The sequence below is a fragment of the Chiloscyllium punctatum genome, chromosome 30, assembly GCF_047496795.1.
Source record: "Chiloscyllium punctatum isolate Juve2018m chromosome 30, sChiPun1.3, whole genome shotgun sequence".
Lineage (NCBI taxonomy): Eukaryota > Metazoa > Chordata > Chondrichthyes > Orectolobiformes > Hemiscylliidae > Chiloscyllium > Chiloscyllium punctatum.
In genome coordinates, this window is record NC_092768.1 from 4,980,267 (window position 1) to 5,002,939 (window position 22,673).

Here is a 22,673-nt window from a genome sequence, read left to right on the forward strand (position 1 = left end):
CGTGGGAAGGGAAGTGACAAGTCTGGCATCATCTGTACATGGGGGAGGTGACTGATACAACCTGTACACGGGGGAAGGATATCACCTTCTGATATCACCTGTACACGGGATTGCGGAGGAGACAGTCTGGCATAATCTGTACACTGCAGAAGGAATCAGTCTGACATTATCTGTACACAGAGGGAGGAGACTGACTAATCCAACCTGTACAACGAAGGAGGATACAATCTGACCTCACCTCTCCACAGGGGAAGGAGACAATCTGATCTCACCTGAATACAGGATGCAGAACATGAGCCAAACTGCCCCCACCTGTACACAGGTATGGGCTGAGAAAATTATCCCTCTCCTGCAGGGAAAGGGTGAGTTGGGTTTTCTTGTTATCGCCTGTTCAGAGTCAATGAACTGACTGAACCTGATCTTACTACATACAATGCCAGGGCTGAGTCTGTCTATCTTCAACTGTGCATAGAGCATGGAGCTGGGTTGGTCAGACATGTAAGACCATAAGACATAGGAGAGGAAGTAAGGCCATTCGGCCCATCGAGTCCACTCCACTATTAAACATGGCCAATGAGCATTTCAACTCCACTTACCCGCATTCTCCCCATAGCCCTTAGTTCCTTGTGAGATCAAGACATTTAATGTCCCAGCCTTCACTGCGCTCCGCGGCAATGAATTCCACAGGCCCACCAATCTCTGGCTGAAAAAATGTCTCCTCATTTCTGTTCTAAATTGACTCCCTCTAATTCTATATATAAGGAGTGACACAGGTGCAGTCTGACTGACTCAAATGGGCTTATATATAATATAGTTGCTGTGTAATTCATTGTGTCTTGAATGTCAATATGGAACTCCTATTAACATGACATAGAAATATTGTTACATTGGAGTTAGTCATGTGGATTTTGGCCAATGTAATTAGAAGGATTTGAGGGGTTTTTTGGTTGAGGGAAAACACAAATAGCTTGAAAAGCATTTTGGTTTCAAGTTTGGTTTGCTGGAAATTAGATTTGTAAAACAGCTTCTCATGAAGATGGAGATAATTTAGAACAATTGAGAAATTGGTTATCTCATTATAAAGGAGTTTAGTTTGACTGTTCCAGACCAGAAGTTTTGGTTATAACTCTGAAGGGGTTATTCAAATTTGAGAAAGTCTAAAACGAAAACAGAAATTGCTGGAAAAGCACACAAGATCTGGCAGCATCTGTAAAGAGAAATCAGAGTTAACGTTTCCGGTCCAGTGACCTTTCTTCAGAACTCAACTGGACTCTGAGGAAGGGTCATAGATTTCTCTTCACAGATGTTGCCAGACTTGCTGAGCTTTTCTAGCAATTTCTGTTTTTTGTTTCTAATTTACAGCATCCGCAGTTCTTTTGCTTTTACTGAGAAAGTCTAAGTTCATTGGTGGCATGGTGGCTCAGTGGTTAACACGCTGCCTCACAGCACTAGGGACCCAGGTTCGATTACAGCCTCAGGTGACTATGTGGAGTTTGCGCATTCTCCCTGTGTCTGTGTGGGTTTCCTCCAGATGCTCTGGTTTCCTCCCGCAGTCCAAAGATGTGCAGATCAGGTGAGTTAGCCATGATAAATTGCCTGTAGTGTTAGGTGCATTAGTCAGAGGCAAATGGGTCTGGGTGGGATACTCTTCAGAGGAGCGATTTGGACCTGTTGGGCCAAAGGGCCGGTTCTCACTGGAGGGAATCTAATCTATGTGGATACTGAAGAAAAGTGCGATCAGATTCTCAAGTCTGGAAATTGTAAGCAACAGTTAAGTCAATTCATAGACGTTTTTAGAGAAGAAACTAATAGTACCCCTTTATGACACTCTCTCATCTTTGAGTGTCATAAAGGAGTGCTTTTGGATGTAGGTTTGCTTGCTGATCTGAAAGGTTCATTTTCCAGACGTTTCATCGCCTTACTAGGTAACATCTTCAGTTGACTTCATGTGAAGCAATGCTGAAACTTCCTGCTTTCTATTTATATGTTTGGAGTTTATATATAAAGGAGTGCTATTGGTTTAAATGAGATTTTATCTGTGTTTTGAAATATTTCAAATTACATATGTTTAAATAGTTTGATTTATTTTATTTTAATTCTTTTGCATAACAATCTTGTGTTTTGCGTTAAAACCTAATCTGCAGCTTTACATGCCTGTGTTCCATTGAATTTCTACCTTGTTACAAACTATAAAATAAGTTACCTTAAAGTATATATAAATCACACATCTTACATCACACTACCCCAAAGAAGGATCAAAATATATCTTTAGCAAGCCTATTCATTACTCATCAAAAATTACCTGCACATAATTTCTGTATCACAATACAGTCATACCATATTGACATTAAGTATGCAATGGGTTACACAGCAACCATATTTTATGCAAATCCATGTCAATATTAGTTGGTATCCTTCATAGATGCTCTCAATAATGCATCCACTATGACATTTTTTATTCCAGGTACATGAACAATTTTCAAATTATATGGTTGGAGAATAACCTATTGAGCCAGAATTCAATTTGGGATCTGATTTGTCGTATAATAATATCAAGATTAGAGTGGTGCTGGAAAAGCACAGCAGGTCAGGCAGCATCTGAGGAGCAAGAAAATCGACGTTTCGGGCAGGAGTCCTTCATCAGGCATCACATCAGCTGGACTGATAACAATATGAACATGCGAAGTACAGTGAAAGATAGACCATTCAGCCTGTTGAGTGTGCTCCATCATTTAACAAGATCATGGCGAATCAGAGGGCAACCTGAAATCTACATGACCACCTATGTCTGTTAACTATAACAATCCCTTGCTTAATCTATCTATCTCTGCTTAAGAATACCCAAGGGTTCTGCTTTCACCACCTCTTCGGGGAGAGAGCACCAATCACTCATGACATTCAGCAAGAAGTTCTTTGTAGTCTAATTTTTGTACAAAGTCATTCCTCATTTTTAAACATTGACCCCAGTTCTAAATTCTCCCATGAGAAGAAAAATCCTATCCACCTTTGCACTTTGAAGACTCTTCAGGGTATTTTATGTTTCAATCAAGTCAACTCTTACCTTTCTAAACTGCAATGGACATAAGCCCAACTTATCCAACCTTTCGTCATAAATCCAGTCCAGGTGTGAGTTGAGTAAAACTTTCCGGAACTACCTCCAATGCATTTACCCTAACTAAGGTGACCCTGACTGTGCATAGTTCTCCAGTACAACTGAAGCAGAACCTTTGTACTTTACTCAAGTTCATTTGAGATAAAGGATAACTTTCTACCAGCTTTCCTAAGTTCCTGCTGGACTTGCACATTAACATCCTGCAGTCTAAGTACAAGGGAGCTTAGATTGCTCTCTGCTTCCAAATTCGGCAATCTTTCATGGTTTCATGAGCACCTCATCAGCCAAATTGGTGCTTTTTGGAGCAGAAAGACCAAATAAGTCACTCGACACCTGGAATCCACTTGCAGCATCAAAGAGCTATTGAAATTACACCAGTGGGAAGAAACATCTGGGGGTCAGAAGTTTTTTCAATGAACAAAGGAAAGACAGACATTTTTATACACTTGTTTTCAGCCCACCTTTAGCAATTACAGACCAATTATATTATTAATTAATTACAAACACAATATTTACCAGACACCCTTCTCTCTATCCTTGGTGGTTTCACAATGCAAGCTGTATTTAACCACATTCCAATATTGCTGACTTCTGTAATTCAATCCTCCCTGCAAGTGGTCTCCCTTACTGTCTTGTCCATAGGATTTTTCATGGAATCTCTTTAATGCTGATTGGGTTTTTGTTTGTAAGGTTATATATCAAAATTGATAACTCTGATTATCTGAAAATTTTAATCTTGGACTATTTTAATCTTGTGTCCTTGGACATGTTCTTCCTACAGAGCTACTATTGTTCTAATTTAAGACTTACTTCAGTACAATCTATATCAAGCAAACTATTCTCAAGCAGCTGAAAACTACTTTCGGCCATTTTGTGCTGCCTTCAGCCGTGGGCAGTCATTCGGCCATTTTGTGCTGCTTTCAACTGTGAACAACCCTTTGTCTATTTTGTGCTGTTTTCAGCCATGGGCAGTGCCGACACTATTGATTATATTTGTAGGACTCGAGAGATGGTTCTACTGAAAATTTTTGAATAGTTAAGGGCTAAATTATAAAGGAGATCCCTTAAGGTAATAACCGCAGGATTAATATCTGAACCACAAGAAAACTGGCCTATGATAAATAAATTCAAGGAATTAAACGCATGCCTCAAAGTTTGGTGTGTGGGATTTTTCTTCTGTCAGACAGTAGTGAATCTGTGGAATTCTTTACCACAGAGGGCTGCAGAGGCTGCGTCATTAATTATTTTAATGCTGAGATAGACAGATTTTTATCAAGGGTTTTGTGGAGAGGCAGGAAAGTGGAGTTGAGGATTATCAGATCGGCTGTGAATGATCTCATTGAATGGCAGAGCAACCTGATGGACTGAAAACCTACTTTTGCTCCTACATCCTATGGTCTTACCATTAAGATAAGATGCTTTTCTTTCTGCCTAAATGGGCAACTTTGCATTTTTGCACATTATGTTCCATTTGCCGTATTCTTCCCCACTCACTCAAGCTTTTTATATCTGTTTGTAAACTCTTGGTCTCCTCTTCACAACTTAAATTTTCTGATCTATTTTTGGGCCATCAGCAAATTTGGCATCCTCCATCCCTGACTGATGTTATTTATGTAAATTATCGACAATTGAGGTCCTGGTACAAATCGCTCTGGAACTCAGTTTCATATACCTTGTCACCTTGAAAAAGACGCTTTTAGCCAGCCACTGTTCTATGCATGCTAATATGCTGCCACCTGCATGATGACCTTTTATTTTTCACAATTCTAAAATTTCAAACTGACCTCCTTTATGGAAGGAATTACTCACGATGACCCATGCAGTCCCATAACTCTGCATCAACTGAATATTTCGGCATTCTCTGCTACATTACTCCCTTTAGCAATGCATTCTATGAATCAGCAACTCTCTTCATCAGAATTTGGCCCTTCCATTTCTCTTTATCCCTTCCTTGTGAGATAAGTTGATAACCCATCATATATGACAATGCAAAGTTCTCTTCCTGGAGGTTGCTTGCTAGAAATGCTGGGTAACATCTTCCCACTGAGGATTATGGGTATTGCATTTTCTTTAAAGCTAATTGTTAACTCCAAACACACAGACAAACCCGTACGCTTGGCTTTGAATTCCAAGAACCCAGACTTATAGTAAATTAATATTGAAATACATATAAATGTATCTCATAGTTTCAGCACAATTTAATTACTAAATCCTCAGGCTGCAAATTGAAACTTGTTACCACAGTCCTAGTCTTTCACAATGTTCAAAAAACAATTTCATATCTTGTAAAACCTAGTCTTCTCCCATCTAACCATACTGTGCTACAGTTTTCGCTCTAAGGTGGAGAAATCTTAAGTGTTCTATTAATTAATAATGGCTACCAAATACAAGCAGATATCAGAAAGAATTAGGTTCTATAGTGACTACTGGACAATCAGTTATAGTTGATGCTTGGAGCCAATATAGTAATTTTTATATTTATTCATAATGTTAGTATAATAATTATCACAGAATGGAAAAATATAAACAGTCTAATCTTTATGTTATGATCAGGTCGTCAACATCTGAATATGAGCATGTTCTGTATTCTCATCAGTGGCATACATCTTCCTTTCCGTAGCTCCTGTAGATTTATACAACTTCATCTCACTGAATGTCACAGCAGAGTTGTTCGATAATGAATTCTGAAGCCAAGGAACAGAAGCAAAGTCATAAATTCATGAGCAATTCCTTAGATATCAGTTATAGTTGATGCTTGGAGCCAATATAGTAATTTTTATATTTATTCATAATGTTAGTATAATAATTATCACAGAATGGAAAAATATAAACAGTCTAATCTTTATGTTATGATCAGGTCGTCAACATCTGAATATGAGCATGTTCTGTATTCTCATCAGTGGCATACATCTTCCTTTCCGTAGCTCCTGTAGATTTATACAACTTCATCTCACTGAATGTCACAGCAGAGTTGTTCGATAATGAATTCTGAAGCCAAGGAACAGAAGCAAAGTCATAAATTCATGAGCAATTCCTTAGATAAGTCAAATAAAATAGACTGAATAACCATGAGTGGGACAGGAGACGAACTATTAACAGAAACATCTCCGACATTCAATCTTGCAATTTTCACTTGTTTTTGAAAGAAGCAATGTATTATGTAGTTATTTTTATCTAACAATCTATTAGCTGTACTTAATTCTGAATAATCATGAGTAACATCCCAATTTTGCTCTTGTATTTCCCTAGTGTGAATCTGGTGTGTCAGATTTTATGACTCACATTATAGAAACATGGACTGCACATTCACAATTAGCTTGTTTTTCACACAGCCTTTTTTAAAATTTGGTCAGTTTTATGATTTTTCTTCCAAGGTTTTTTGGTTTAAGATCTACATAAAGAGTTTCTATTGGATCGATTCTCCTGGTAAACTGCCAATGACTAGGGTCATGATGAGGTGTACAGAGGTGTGTTGAAGTATTGGGTGGAAGTGTAGAACGAGTAACTTTAAAGTTTTAATTTTAATGGAGATTAAAGTCAGGTATGATGAGCTGTAAAAGGTGCAGCTAATTCAATATTTCCCTTTTAACATCTTTGACCAAAGGTACAATTTGCCTCATACCTGCAGGTGATGAGAAATATAACCAACCTTTTGTTCACTCAATTTTAATACATGAAATAGTAGAAATTCAGTTGCTGTAAGCAATGCAGAATATGATGAAGTTCTAAGATTCACTTGTGATTCATACTCTACTTCCCAAGTAAACATGTTGGAGAATACGGTAACGTGATTTTTTTTTGTTAGCTATTGCATTATGGAAACAGGCAGGTTCATGCTTACCTTTTGTTGTTTTATTGTGTGAAATAACCACAGTCTGATCATTTTAAAATGGTTCTTTTCCATCATGAGTAAAGGCATAAGGAATTAGACAGCATGTTACAACCAGAAAGTTCTACCATGTCTTTAACGTTGAGTATTATTGCCAAGCAAAATGAAAGCTCGAACAATCCACTAAATTAGTTCCAAATAAACTTGTCAAGTTCAAATTAATCTTCTTTTGTCAAAAGCATGCCCTACTCAATATTCAGCTGAGCTGAAGCAGACCGTGTAGAATATAGGATGGGTTATATAATAGGTAGTCAACTCAATAACATCCACTTCGATCCATACTGACTATCTTTGATTAACTTGGGCATTGGGAGGCATGTTAGTTCAGGGATTAGCAGTGTTGCCTAACAGCATCAGAGACCCGGGTTTGATTCCAGCCTTGTTTGACTGGATTAGATTAGATTCCCTACAGTGTGGAAACAGGCCCTTTGGCCCAACAAGTCCACACTGACCCTCCAAAGAGTAACCCACCCAGACTTATTTCCCTAATTTACCCCTGATTAGTGCACCTAACACTATGGGTAATTTAGCATGGCCAATCCACCTGACCTGCACATCCTTTGGATTGTGGGAGGAAACCGGAGCACCCGGAGGAAACCCACGCAGACACGGGGAGAATGTGCAAACTCCACACCTGAGGCTGAGATCAAACTCGGGTCCCTGGCGCTGTGAGGCAGCAGTGCTAACCACTGAGCCACCGTGCTGCCCATAAACTGGAGTTTGCATGTTCTCCCTATGTCTGTGTGGGTTTCTTTTGGGTGCTCTGGTTTTTGACCGAAGATGGACACATTAAGTGAGTTGGCCATGCTAAGTTGTCTGTAGTGACTAGGGGTAGAGGCTAGGTGGATTAACCATGGTAAATGTGGGTTATAGGGCTATACTTGGGCAGGATGCTTTTTGTAGGTTCAGTGCAGACTCTTTCCACACTGTTGGGATTCTATGATTTTCCTTTTACATATTTCTTAATTCAATCTAAAATTAGATGAAGTTTCCATAATTACCCAGTAAATTATTTTCTCCATTACTGGATAGAAATAATACAGTGGTCTTTCTCAAGAGCCCTGATGCAATTTCAAATCTAAGGATATCTGGAAAATTATAGGTAGAGCCTCTGGTTCTTTTTCTCAGAGGTTGGTAAATGGAGTTCGGGTTTGAATGCCAGGCCTCTAGGAATTCCCGTGTGTGTCTCTGTTTAGCCTCTCCCAGGATGGATGTGCTGTCCTAGTCAAAGTGGTGTCCCTCTTCGTCTGTGTTAAGGATAATAGTGATAGTGGGCCATGTCTTTTGGTGGCTAGTTGGTGTTCCTGTATCCCAGTGGCTAGTTTTCTGCCTACCCCCAATGTAGTGTTTGATACAGTCCTTGCAAGGTATTTTGTAAATGACATTCATTTTGTGGGTTTGCCATTTACCAACCTCTGAGAAACAGAAACAGAAATTATACCACCCACGTTAACAGACCAAGTCACATAAGTAGAAAGCAGGACAGAACACCAGTACTTCATCAGGAGGCTCACTGATGATGTTACCTAGCATGGTGACGAAACGTCTGCAAACAAACCTTCCAGCTCAGCAAGCAAACTTACAACCTGAACATCAATCTGAGCTACAAATCTTCTCAAAAAGAAGTTATAACTTTTTTTTTGATTGGCATCCTTCTGCCTGTGAACAGCAATGGACACACAACAACCAATCCATTCCCGATGAGATGTCTTCATGTCGGGCACTTTCACCGATGGTTGAACAGGCCAGGTTAAGAGCTAGCAGGTCACAGTAAAATTGTACAAAGCATAGGTTCGGCTACACTCTGAATACTGTGTTCAGCTCTGGGCACCACATTAGCAAAAGGACGTGGACGCTTTGGAGAGGATGCAGAAAAGGTTTACAAGGATGTTGCCTGGTATGGAAGGTGCTAGCTATGAAGAGAGGTTGAGTAGGTTAGGATTGCTTTCATTAGAAAAAGGGAGATTGAGGGGGGGACCTGATTGAGGTCTACACAATCATGAAGGGTATAGACAGGGCAGATAGAGATAAGCTTTTTCCCAGGGTGAAGGATTCAATAACGAGAGGTCACGCTTTCAAGGTGAGCGGTGAAAGGTTTAAGGGGATACACGTGGCAAGTACTTTACACAGAGGGTGGTAGGTGCTTGGAATGTGTTGCCAGCAGAGGTGGAAGAGGCAGGCACAGTAAATTCATTTAAGGTGCATCTGGACAGATGCATGAGTAGGTGGGGAGCAGACAGAGACAGATGCTTAGGAATTGGGCGACAGATTTAGACAGTAGATTTGGATTGGCTCAGGGTTGGAGGGCTGAAGGGCCTGTTCTTGGGCTGTAAATTTTCTTTGTTCTTTGTTTTAGGCCAATCCTTAAAAGGCAGGTTCTGCCTCACATACTATAAGTGAAGCCAACCATTGTTATCATGGGTTGCTTACAGCATCGGCTTCTGCTGCTATGCTACGAGGTGCATGCTGGTCCAAAAGAGGTATTGCCCTTTTTCCTCTGTCTCCAGCTAATGACATCCAGTAACTTGGGCCTTCATGTCATCCTTGCAAGCAACGTGGAAGCTGAGCTTTCCTCTGTCGTACTCATCATCTGGTTCCAGTCACCTCATCGTACAGAAGTGTGTGACCTCCTTCAACTCCGCTGGTGTGAGCTGAGGTTTTTGGTGCAAGTATAATTTAGAGTTTGCACATTCTCCCTGTGTCTGCATGGGTTTCCTCCGGGTGCTCCCGTTTCCTCCCACAGTCCAAAGATGTGCAGGTTAGGTGAATCGGCCATGCTAAATGTAGTGTTAGGGGAATAGGTCTGGGTGAGTTGCTCTTCAGAGGGTCGGTGTGGACTTGTTGGGCTGAAGGGCCTGTTTCCACACTGTAGGGAATCTAAATCTAAATCTAAAAATCTAAATAATCAAAATCCTATATATGGCCACACTTCCTATTGTTGTATTTATAAACTCAACATTTAACTTGAAGTTGACTGTGTAAACATTCAGATTGGAAATGTCCCAGTGTGAACTATTAAATAGTTGTATACTGTGACAACATATAACTGGTTAGTTCTGTCTGTCCCAACTCTGATTACCTTGCATTCAGCAACTGACTGTAGGCAACATTAGGGAACTTAAATCAGGTCAGGGGATTGGAAATAGTATTAATTGTGTTATTAATAGTTGTGTGTGCCATTAACAAGTGATAAAGTGTTCTAACTTTCTGACCAGTGGAAACAAAGGTGTTAGCGTCGTTGGCCTACATAAACCTCATCAACTTAGTGTCTGAGCTCTTCCTGTCCAGAGCATAAGGTAGTTGACTCTTCAAGGTTTATGTAATGTACATCCCAGCTGCCATTGAAATAATGTGGTTCCAGTTTTTAATCTTTATTTCCAGGTTCGACTCGAATTTCTCCCGAACTGCAAGTTATAATGAAAGAGTGGGAAGGATTTTAAGATGAGATCATTATTGACAATCCTGTTGCAGAGACAGCGGTCAGTTTGAACAGGATGTCTCTTTTTATGCTCACATTCTGCATGAAGCATAATCAGTCACTTAAAGTGGTCACTTGTGTTTCCTCTCTGTTACTTTCATGTTTTGAGATTAGTTGATATCATCACATTTCACAATGTCCCTGGGGGTTTTCAGTAAATATTGAATGGAAATAAAAATTAAAACTTGGCAGAACTGACACTCAATACCAACTGGAACATATATTGTAATTACTTAAGTGCAAAAGAATTAAACATTCAATGGTCTGGGAGGAAGGGCGAAGAAAATATTTGCTCACAAGCATTATCCTAAAATTTAAAGTTCAATGTAACTGCAAGCTGTTTTTCTGTGGGCAAACAAAAAGTCAGAAGGATTTCACAAACAAGTGAGACAGTCTGAAAAAGGCACCTTTCTTTTTTTTTAATATTTTTCCCCAGCACCCATGTTGTGTGTGTGCAGGTGTGGGACACAGTGAAAAACAATAAGTGTGTAAACCTTTATTTATATTTCACCACCACCAGGAAGAAGGGAAACACCGGAGTAGCCAGTAAATCAGGTCAGGGGATTGGAAATAGAGCCAAAACAATGCTGCTCTTTTTTTGGTTATATTTCTTTTTTTGTTTTTCTGTTTATTTTATTTTTGGGTTTTTTTCTTTTTTTTTAACCCCCCCCACACTCCCGCCTAACTGCAGTAGTGCTTATTTTTCCCCCAGCACCCATGGTGTGTGTGTGTGTAGGTGTGAGATACAGTGAGAAACACAAGTTGCATGAATCTTTATTCAATTTCCACCACCAGGAAGATAGGAAAACACCCGAGTGGCCAGTGACAAGCACTGCCCTTCACAGATGCAGCACATGGGAGGAGCATTGCGTTCAAACAGATAGCAGACATTATCTATTGATGAGGTCAGTATTTGGGAATTGGTTCCAGCAAGTCTGGAAGGAACCTTATTTCCAAACAGATAGCAGTTGTTTAATGGCAAGTGAGGATTTAGAAATAATTTATCAGTTAGTCCAGATGGAATCAGTACTGAAGTTGTTTTTTGTTTGAAGTATGTTTTCTAACAGATGGTTTCTGGTTGCTATTGGGATAGCAGGAACATTTGAAAGCTCCCAACTTATTCTGCTACCAGAAGCCTAAAGAGTAGAAAGCTGAGTAAGAAATATTGCTCAAGTGAACTGAGACGGTGACCCTGATCATCTTTTCAAAAAGCAACAATAGAGTCCACATTGATGCCCGTGAGACAATGCATTGTGAAAGTCATTATGAAAGCAATCTGAGTTGAAAAATGTGGTGCTGGAAAAACACAGCAGGCCAGGCAGCATCCGAGGAGCAGGAGAATTGACGTTTCGGGCATAAGCCCTTCTTCAGGAATGAGCCTCATTCTTGAAGAAGGGCTTATGCCCGAAACGTCGATTTTCCTGCTCCTCGGATGCTGCCTGGCCTGCTGTGTTTTTCCAGCACCACATTTTTCAACTCTGGTACTCCAGCTTCTGCAGTCCTCACTTTCTCCTATAAAAGCAATCTGGCCAGTTTTGCTATTTTCTTTCATTTATCCCTTAACTTTTTTTTTACAGTCTTTTGTGTGAATGGGGGCTTAAAACAACTGTTCCGGGCCTTAAACACAGGCATTAATCAGATTATGGTGCTGTCTAATTTTCTCTCTGCTAAAGCTACTGTGTATTTGATAAGGAGTTAAGTCTTTTGGTTAAGATACAAAACCAGTGTCTGGAAATGAATTATTCATGAAGTCTAGGATTGATGATTCAAAAGTCTAATTAAGATCTTTGGAGTGACTATTTGGGGGTGTTTGATGGTTTAATTTAACTGTGTTGTGACATCAGAGGCTGGAAGGATGTTTTGGTTCTGCTGTCCGTAAACAGAGATGGTGCAATGATGCAGACTTGTTTTATTCCAGTTACTGAAAGGTTTGGACACCAGTCTGTTGTAATGGATGGCTACTGCAGTACTGTCATACAGAAATCACAGGGTATTAGCATATTCTTCTCGATATTCAGGTCTCAGGACAACTGTCTAAGGGTTTTAACAGCTGAGGAAGTCAAACTGGAGTCAATGGAAAACAAAGAAAAACTCCACTGGATGGTGCCATTTTTTTGCACAGACAAAGATGCAGTTGAAATTTAATCATCTCAGGTTCTCACTGGTACTCCTAGAGTTCGTCAGGGAAGTGTCCCAGGCCTAACTGTCTTCAGCTGCTCCATCAATGACTTACCCTCCATTGTGTTTGCTTGCGATTGCACAACGTTCAGTAATGTTCATAAATCCTCAGACACTGATGCAGTCCATGTCCAATTGCAGCAAGATCCGGACAACATCCAGGTTTGAGCTGACAGGTGCCAAATAACACTTCACACCATGCAAATGGCAGGCGATGAGCATCTCCAGTAAGATAGAGGACCTGGATCAGTGCAGGCTTGGAGGGCCAAAGGGCCTGTTCCTGTGCTGTACTTTCCTTCAAATTGAACCTTTGCCCATCGATATTCAATGGCATTACTATCACTGTATTCCTAACTATTAACATTCGGAGGACTACAACTGACTTGGAATGCTGCAGCATAGAACTCACCACATCAATCCCCAAAAACTCACCACCTTCTATATAGCACAAGTCGTGAGTGTGATAGAATACTCCCCGTTTGCCTGGATGCGTTCAGCTCCAACAACACTCAAGAAGCATGACACCATCCTGAACAAAGCAGCTGCTTGATTGACACCACATTCACTCTTTCAACCATCAATACTCAGTGTGCAACTTAGATAGAGCCTTCCAAATCCATGACTACTATCATCTAGAAGGATAGGAGCAGTAAATACACTGAAACACTACCACCTGCACATTCCCTGCCAAACTGATCACCATCCTGACTTGGAAATATATCACAACTTCTCTGGTGTCCCTGGCCTAAATCCTGGACCTCCCTCCGTAATGACATTCTAGGTTTACCTGAAGCAAATGGAGTTCAGTATTTCAAGAAGGTAGCTCTGCACCACCTCCTGAAGGGACAGCCAACAAATTATCCCAGCCTGCACATTCACATCCCATGAATGAAGAAAAAAACAAATGTATTTTTTAAAAACTAAGCTCAGAGCGATGCAAGCAGTTCTCAATAGCAATCTTGCATTCAATTGGTTATTCCCCTTGCAATCAGATTTATTGATCACCATGTAGTTTCACAATTGCACATTGAAAGTAAATCTACTGCAGGAGCTACAGCCCAAAAGGTAAAGCATTATGGGGGAAGAAAAAAGGTGATATGCATAAGAAATAGAGCTGGCGAAGCATAATTGGCCAAATAGCCTCCTTCTGTACCGTAATAATTGTGAAAGAAAAACAATACTCTTACCTTTCCACAGAATATTTCACTTACCCAACCACCCTGAGCAGTCTTTTTCTTTACTGTTTGTTTCTGTATTCGATTACAACCTAAAGGAGAAAAATCTCTGTTAATCTTCCCTGGGGATTGGTCTATCATTGCTAACACAATACACCGTTTACATCAATACTTCTGTAATAAAATGATCCTGCAGTTTAATAAAGGTTGGAATGATGTAGCAGTTACAGATCTCATATCACTGTTTCATTTCCACAGGTGATTTATGTGACAGAATTCCACTCAGCTGCAGTGGATGTGTGTGTTAGCTATGTTATAAGTTAGGATTTTCTTTTCTGTATGATCAATGAACAATATCACAGGCAATTATGATTCAGCAGATGTCCCAGCTTGCTTATATTGTTTCTTTTATGCTCTCGTACTTATTTTAATAAATCTGTTCAGGCGCTATTAGACACTTCTAGAGCAGGTGAGAGTTGAACCGGATCTTCTGGCTCAAAAGCAGGGACACTACCACTGCACCATAAAGGTATAAAGCAGCTCTTTCACTCAATCCCCGCCAGTTAGGATAACATCCCAGCTGTACTGGGCAGTAGTTTTGATAAAAGACAACAAAAGATTGGAAACAAAGTGGACAATATTACCAAAGCAAATAAGGAATAACAAAACAAAATCAAGTTATTTCCACATTGCTGAACTGAACTTGCTTGGAACAGAGGAAAAATATCCTTCATCAGTTCCCCTGACTTACAGATGAACACTTTTCATCAGTGCTCCAATAATAAATGCAGCATCAGCATGTGTCAGGGTACCTGAGACTGTCTCACAACATGCTCCCTTACCTCTTTGTGTTTTCACAGTGAAACACAGGAAGATCAAAATAACAATAAGGCTAGCATATCGAATTTTAGCTTCAGCTCTTGGTGTTTCTTTCGTGTTCGTATCTGTGCAATAAGAAAAAGATTTGGTCATTACACTGAAATGGCTCGCTGCTTACATTCATTTTTCATTCCAAGACATTCATTTGGACCAGAAGGAAGTTCTTGTGACCTTCAGCTACATTAATATTTCAATTCATTTCTAGCTTTCTGCCCTGACTGAATTAAAATAAATTGTTTACACTGTTATTCAGAACGATGATGATCTTAGTCTTTTAAGCTTAATATATCTTGTAACCTGTCCTGAAAAGTTGGCTGCTTCGAATTCTGCAAAGATTATAATGTTCTGTAGATTTTAGACACAGCGTGGAAACAGATCCTTCTATGTTCCCAAGCTAAACTAGTCCCACCTGCCTGTGTTTGGCCATAACCCTTCAAACCTTCCCTATCTATGTATTTATCCAAATGTGTAACTGTACCTGCATCCATCACTTCCTCTGACAGTTCATTCCACACACTAACCACTCTCTATCTAAAAACGTTGCTCCCATACCCGTTTTAAATCTTTCTCCTTTCACCTTAAAAATATGCCCCCTCGTCTTTGAATTCACCACCTTAGGGAAAATACCTTTGCTATTCACCTGATCTGAGCCTCTTATAATTTTATACACCTCTACAATGTCACCAATCAGCCTCCTTCACTCCAGTGAAAAAAGTCTCTTCTTATAACTAAAAACCCTACAATCCTGACAACATCCTGGTAAATCTTTTCTGAGCTCTCTCCAGTTTAACAATACCTTTCCTATAATAGGGCGTCCAGAACTAGACACAATACTGCAGAAGAGGTCTCACCAACATACTGTACAACCTCAATGAGAAGTCCCAACTCCGATATTCAAAGGTCTGAGTAATGAAGGCAAGTGTATGAAATGCCCTCTTAACCACCTTATCTATATGTGGTACAAATTTCAAAGAATTACTTATCTGAACTCCTCGATTTCTCTGTTCTACAACACTTCTTGGAAAACAAATGTTTATGTAGGCTAAAGAAGCAAAGGTATTGAGAAGAAAAGATGAAAAAAGAATTGTTAAAGTCAGTAATGCTGCTTAGCAAAGATGCAGAACTGTGAAACAACAACCAGTAGTGTTTGTATCTAGAAGAATAGAATTCATAATTAGAATTTTATGTCAAGTATATATAGAGTTGTTTGCTCACATTCTTAAGACTGTGCAATGTCAGCTTCACTCTGCAAACTATATAGAATCACAAGTGAAGGTGATAAAAAGACTTCCAGGACATTGTAATAGGTTCGAAAAGACATTGTAATAGTATTAGGGAATAGCATAAATTCCATTGTCGATACTCTAGAAAAGGGAAGACTAAGTTTTCACAGTGAAACACAGAAAAATAAAAATAACAAGCCTAAAGTATCAAACGTAGGCTAATGCTGATTTCTTCTCTGTATTTATGCAACATGTAAAGTTTAATTCAATTTACCAATTTAGTAAGATCAAACATTACCATTAACTATTATTTCACTACATTAATTTAATCTGAGATTTGATTTGGCAGAAATATATACTTCATTATTTTTTGTCTGATTTCTATATTCTAAATTGTTGCTGTCAAATTAAAATTAAAATTAAAAGTTTCTAATTAATTATTTACACTTCTGTCAATATTAATAAAGAGTAATATTTATATCTTACACTTTCTGTAGTTTTTAAACTTAAATACAGATTAAATAAATAACCTCATTTTAATTTATAGCTTTCTCTTGATGGTGTAGATTTCCTAAAATTCTGAAGGCTCCTAACTTTAGGATTTTAACTTGCATAGCTAAATATAAGGTGGATAAAATTAATTCCTTCTCTAGTCCCTAATATTGACTCATTATACTTTCACCCAAGGCAAGTTCAATGACAAGGCACGAAAGGGTTTCCCCTCCATTAAGTTGGTCTCCATCATAATACCGCATCTATGCATTATACTCTGCTTAATTCTCATTATACATTCACTTCATTGTACGTTCATATGCACATTATATAGTTCATATTCATGTCTGGTTATTGAATAATTACATATATATGTAATACTTATTCATTCATTCAAATTGTCACAATACTAAAAGATGGCAGAGGAGATTGCAAGAGCAAAGGGAGGTTGGTTATAGGAACTAAATAAGTGACAAGAACCAGGTCATTAGTTCAGAATATTAGCATGCCGTCTCTCTGTGCTGAAAACTTTTGTAGTTATTTTTATTATTATAGTTCACATTTCCATAACTGGTGTTCTTATCAACAAAATTATTTTTAATATGAGTTAAGAATTCTCATCCTATGATTACGTGGGGAACTAAATAGTTTGTGGCTGATTATTTAATTTGTCCCTGCCTACGCCACCCTGCTTTCTGATGATGTTAAGTTGGATATTCTGTCCCACTTGGGAGAGTGAGATTCTACATCTCACCATTTAACTTCAGATGGAACTACATTCTCAGTATACTGATCAGTGAACCAACTCCGCAAACAATGGAAGATTTGTAACACTTTATTAATTAGATCAGATTCCCTATAGTGCGGAAACAGGCCCGTCGGACCAACATGTCCACACTGACCTTCCGAAGAGTAACCCACCCAGACCCATTCACCTACTCCCTCCTAATGCTCTTATCACTATGGGCAATTTTATCACAGCCAGTTCACCTGAACCGCACAGCTTTGGACTGCGGGAGGAAATTCACGCAGACACAGAGAGAATGTGCAAACTTCACACAGACATTTGCCCGAGACTGAAATCGAACCTGGGTCCCTAGCGCTGCGAGGCAGCAGTGCTAACCGCGGAGCCATTGTGCCGCCCCTGAGCCAGAACATTTTGGACAAACTATGGAAAGGGCAGCAAGGCCTTGGAAAATGGGCAGTGGGAATTTCCAAAAATTAGATCAACCCTAAAAGTTTCAAATATAAGGGGAACTGGAAAAGGCTGATACGTTCTGGCAGAAAATGTTAAGAGGAAGTTCAATAGAGGCAGGTTTTGTGTCAACAGCATCAGTGAATAGAACTGTACAAAAAGAGACAGATTGAAGTAAATAACCCACAGGAGCAGAGAGGAAAATGAGGGAAGGTTTTTAAGGCAGTGAGTGGCTGTGATCTGGAATGCACTGTCTCAAAGGATAGACGCCTCATCTTCAATAATAACTTTCAAGAAACAGAATGTGGGGCTATCAGGAAAGAGCGGGCGGGTGGGACCAATGAGATACAATTTCAAAGAGGCCCGGGGAGGATAGGGGCTACTGCCGAGAGGCATCTTTGTGTGCTGCAGAAAGCTGTTTGACCTTTGGATTTAAAGGCAGTGGATGATTATAACCTGACCGAAGATACAACAAAACAGAGCCGGAAACCTGATCTCAGATTTGGTAAAGGCCGTGAATTTTACCAGAATGTGTCGGCCCTTGTGTGTGTGTGTGTGTGTGTGTCTCTAAGGGAGTCCATCCTGTTCTGGCTTCAAAAATACCAGAAATTAAATGGCAGAAACTCAGGAACTAATCACCTCCCGATGAGGATTGAAGGGTTTATGCTCATGGCTGTACAGAACGGTTTATCCCAAAAAGGCTGAAGTAACTCAGTAACTACTGGCGATGTTAGTGAGTAAAGCTTGCTGCACTCCCCTGACATTTACCGTCCGCGTATGTGAATGGGAGCTGCGGAGATAAATCGGTGGGGCTGATTTTTCTCCAGAGACTCGCTTCCTGTGTTAGACTACCAACCCACCCCAGGTTGATGGCTAATCCCGCCGTGTAACTCACCCACACGAAATTCCTGTTCAGTCTTTGTGCAACCAAATTCGAATGTACCATTTATCAGTTTGAACCCAAAATGATTGTTTTCACCTTAACTTTAAACTGGATAGATTGAAAACCAGCTTAAAGGGGTGGCCATAGGAATAGATGAATCTTGTAACTTCAGTGATCTGAACAGGAATAAGCGTGTGATTTTGTGATTGGAGGGGGTCTGTTAGGTGCAAGGTCCATCCTTAACATTTCCTGAACAGATCAGCGGGATTGAGTCATAGAGTCATAGAATTGAACATCATGGAAACAGACCCTTCGGTCCAACCTGTCCATGCTGACCCAGATATCCCAACCCAATCTAGTCCCACCTGCCAGCACCCGGCCCATATCCCTCCAAACCCTTCCTATCCATATACCCATCCAAATGCCCCTTAAATGTTGTAATTGTACCAGCCTCCACCACTTCCTCTGGCAGCTCATCCCATACACGTACCACCCTCTGTGTGAAAAAGTTGCCCCGTAGGTCTCTTTTATATCTTTCCCTTCTCACCCTAAACCTATGCCCCTCTAGTTCTGGACTCCCTGACCCCAGGGTGATGGAATGATTTTAAATTACTCCACCGTCCCATCTCTGTTGCTTGCTGTAATCCCCCCCGCCATCCTCTGAAACCTGTCTGGATTCCTGAGTTTTCCACTGAGTCAGGTATTCCGCTGCCCGGATCTGAGAATTCCCAGTTTAAACCACCCCATAATCCCTGTGTTTCTTGCCCCCTTCAGTGGGGAGGGGATGGGGGGGGGGAGCTGTCTGAAACCTCCCTCTTTGGTCACCCACCCTGACGCTATCTTGGGGGCAGTCCGGCAGATTTCCTTCTGGAACATGTCACTGGGAGCGAGGAAGATGCTAACTTGAGTGTTTGACTTTCATTATGGACGTCGCCGTTACAAACAGTGGAACGCAACACGCGAAACATTTGGTGAGCCATGTGCACATTCCCGTGCAACACCCAGTTCAATAAAGACCTTTTTGTTTTCCTTGGGGTTTTGTTTAATAAAATCGAATGAAACGAATCCCCGCGTTGGAGAGGTGACCTACCCATTCCATACCCTGTGGTGTTCTGCACCATTAAAGTGATCTTGACGGTTTCTGTTCCCTCCGAGTGGCTGACGGACAGTTCGTAAATTCCGCTGTCATTGTGGTGTAAGTGCTGCAGCAGCAGTGAGGCATTCTCTGGGAAAAGAACCACTCGATGTTTGTAATCACCGGGAACTGGCAGGTAATGACAGCGCCCAGACAGGCTGTTGTCTCGATCCGATATGCATCTGTAGTCCACCGCTCTGATCCCACCTCTAGTCCATCTGATCCGCAAGTAACCGCCTGGGTCTGAGACAGTGTAAGAGGCGGCTAACAGCACAGACTCACCAACAGTTCCATTCACGCTGTCCTGGCTCACCCTCAGTGTTACAGCAGCTAAAGATGGAGAGAATTACTGTGTATTACAAGATCTAGATAATAACGCGAACATTGAATAATGATGGGGTTGATATTGATCTTTAGTATACCCTACACATTTTAACTTCACACTATGGTCCCTTCAGTACAATGTCGGAACATCCTCTTTCATAACTTTCTGGCGTGTACAAGCATCAGTAATAATCTATGGCATTCTGTGGTAATTTTACAGTAGTGTTTGTGGGATGCCTCAACACTTCCATCACAGTGATATACACACACACACATTGGGCTCCAGCAGTATTCCTGCCTGTGGGAACCATTCCAATCAACAACCTGTGATTATGTGCAGAGTCACACAAGGAGAATACTCAACACATTCTGTGTCTTGGGAAGAAAGAGCAGAATTGTTTAACTACCCTGTGAGTAATATTGGCACATTTCACCCTCAATGTGTGCCAAAATTCAAACCAGCCTTCACTGATCAGAACGCCGAGGATAGGAGTTGGGAGGTTGTGCTGAGGCTGTACAGAACATTGTTTCGGCCACTTCTGGAATATTCCATTCACTTCTGGTCTCCCTTCTATAGGAAAGATGTTGTTAAATTTGAAAGGGCTCAGAAAAAAATGTACAAGGATGTTACCAAGGTTGGAGGGTTTAAGCTACAAGGAGAAACTGAATAGGCTGGGGCTGTTTTCCCTGGAATGTCAAAGGCTGAGGGGTGACCTTACAGTGCTTTTTTCAAATCATGAAGGGCATGGATAAGATGAATAGCTGATTTTCTTTTTCTCCAACACTAGAAGGCATAAGTTTAAGGTGAAAGGGCAAGAATTAAAAGGACCTATGGGGCGACTTTTCATGCAGAGGGTGGTACATGTATGGAATGAGCTGCCAGAGGAAGTGTTGGAGGCTGGTACAATTACAATATTTAAAAGGATGAGTACATGAACAGGAAGGGTTCAGAGGGATATGAATCCAATGCTGGTAAATGAGACTAGATTAATTTAGGATATCTGGTCAGCATGGACGAGTTGGACCAAAGGGTCTGTTTCCATGTCGTACAACTTTACAATTGTATAATACAACTCTCATTTAACGAGAACTGCAACTAGTAGAAATACAGACAATATTTTCCTAAAGATTAATTCCACTGAACATATAGTGTTTGATACATTACTTCAGATGCTTTCTCAAAATCTTTCTCAATCTAAATTACTGTTAAAATATACATTTTCTTTATTAATTGTAGCAACACTTACCAAGTAGAGCAAAAGGATTGAAAGCGAAAAGGCAGGCTCCACACATTTTGGGAATCCCATTTCTGCTTGGTGACATTCTGTTCCAGATTCTGTGCAATTGTTTACAGTTGTGTTTTATTGGAAGGAGTTTTCAGGCACCATCAATGTAGAAATATCCGCACATCCACAGTGATACAATTCAAACCATTTATAAGGGGACTTGATGAGGTTGAGTCGCAACAACTTGAAGTGCAGCCTTTAACTGAAAAGTCCCATTTGCTTTTACCTGTGGTCAACCTCACAGTGTTTCCTGTTTTCTGAAGCTGTAATAGATTTTCACATTTCAGTTTGGTATCAGAGTTGCCATGAGGGTGCCCAATCTTCTGCTAGAAAATAGCACTACAGCACAATAAGGTGCTGGAAATTGTGTAATATTTGAGTTTAAGAAAATGTACTTTTTTTTTTGAACATCTCTTAGGTAGAATGTGTCACATGACATCTCATTTTGGCATTACATAAAGTGAAATCCTGTAAGAGGAATTCAAGTCATGGAAACATAGCAACAAGAATAGGCCACAGAGCCCTTCTAGCCTGTTCTACCATTCAATGAGATCACGGTTGATCTGTGCCCTCATTCCATCTACCTGCCTTTGGCCCATATCGCTCAATACCAGGTTGTAAAAAAACAAATCTATCTCAGATTCAAAAATAATAACTGATCCTGAATCCTTCGCCGTTTGTAGAAGAAAGTTCCAAACATCAACCACCCTTTGTGTGTAAAAGTCCACCACTATTTGTATCCTGAGATTTAGAATTCTCATTTCATACCAAACAACTTTCTTTCAGATATCTGAAATCAGTACGTGTTGGACAAACACAGCAGACCTAGACAGCAGAGAGAGAAACTTAGTTAATGTTTCGAGTCCAACATATGACTCTTCCTCCAAAAAATAATAAGAACGGATTCAAATCACCAATTTCTGTTTTTCTCTCTTGATAGATGCTAGCAGATCTGTCAGGTTTCTGTAATACGGTGCATTATTTCAGATTTCCAGCATATGCTGTACTTTATTATGTTTTGCACATGGGTTATGGGTGTGGTTAACTATTTATTTCTTGTCCAACACCAATGGGAGAAGCTGTTGTGAGCTGCTTACCTGAAACATTCCTTGGTGTGTAAGGACATCCACAGTGCAATTAGGAAGGGAATTCCAGGATTTTGACCCAGCACCTTTGATGGAATAATCAAATAGTTTCAAGTCAGAATGGTGTGTGGTATTCCTATGGTGTGCTTCCAGCTGCTAGAGGTCATGTGTATGGAAGTTGTTGCTGCTGCAGGAGCTTTGGTGAGTTACTGCAGTCTACCTTGTGGATGGTACAGGCTGCTGTCACTGTGCATCAGTGAGGGGATTGAATATTCTGAAGATTGAAAGGTGTTGGTGGGTGTTAACCAAATGGGCCATTTTGTCTCGGATGTGAGGTCA

The 22,673-nt window shown here is 40.3% G+C and overlaps 1 protein-coding gene across 1 annotated transcript; it reads right to left on the reverse strand.

The window, feature by feature from the left end:
- Positions 1-5,575: 5,575 nt before the first annotated feature.
- LOC140455063 (uncharacterized) lies at positions 5,576-21,286 on the reverse strand. Its single transcript, XM_072549728.1, has 5 exons — positions 21,211-21,286; positions 19,595-19,969; positions 14,675-14,776; positions 13,869-13,924; positions 5,576-6,100 (listed from the first exon to the last, which is right to left on the reverse strand). The coding sequence occupies exons 1-5, from the start codon at positions 21,284-21,286 to the stop codon at positions 5,966-5,968; spliced, it is 744 nt and encodes a 247-aa protein (XP_072405829.1). The 3' UTR covers positions 5,576-5,965.
- Positions 21,287-22,673: the final 1,387 nt, after the last annotated feature.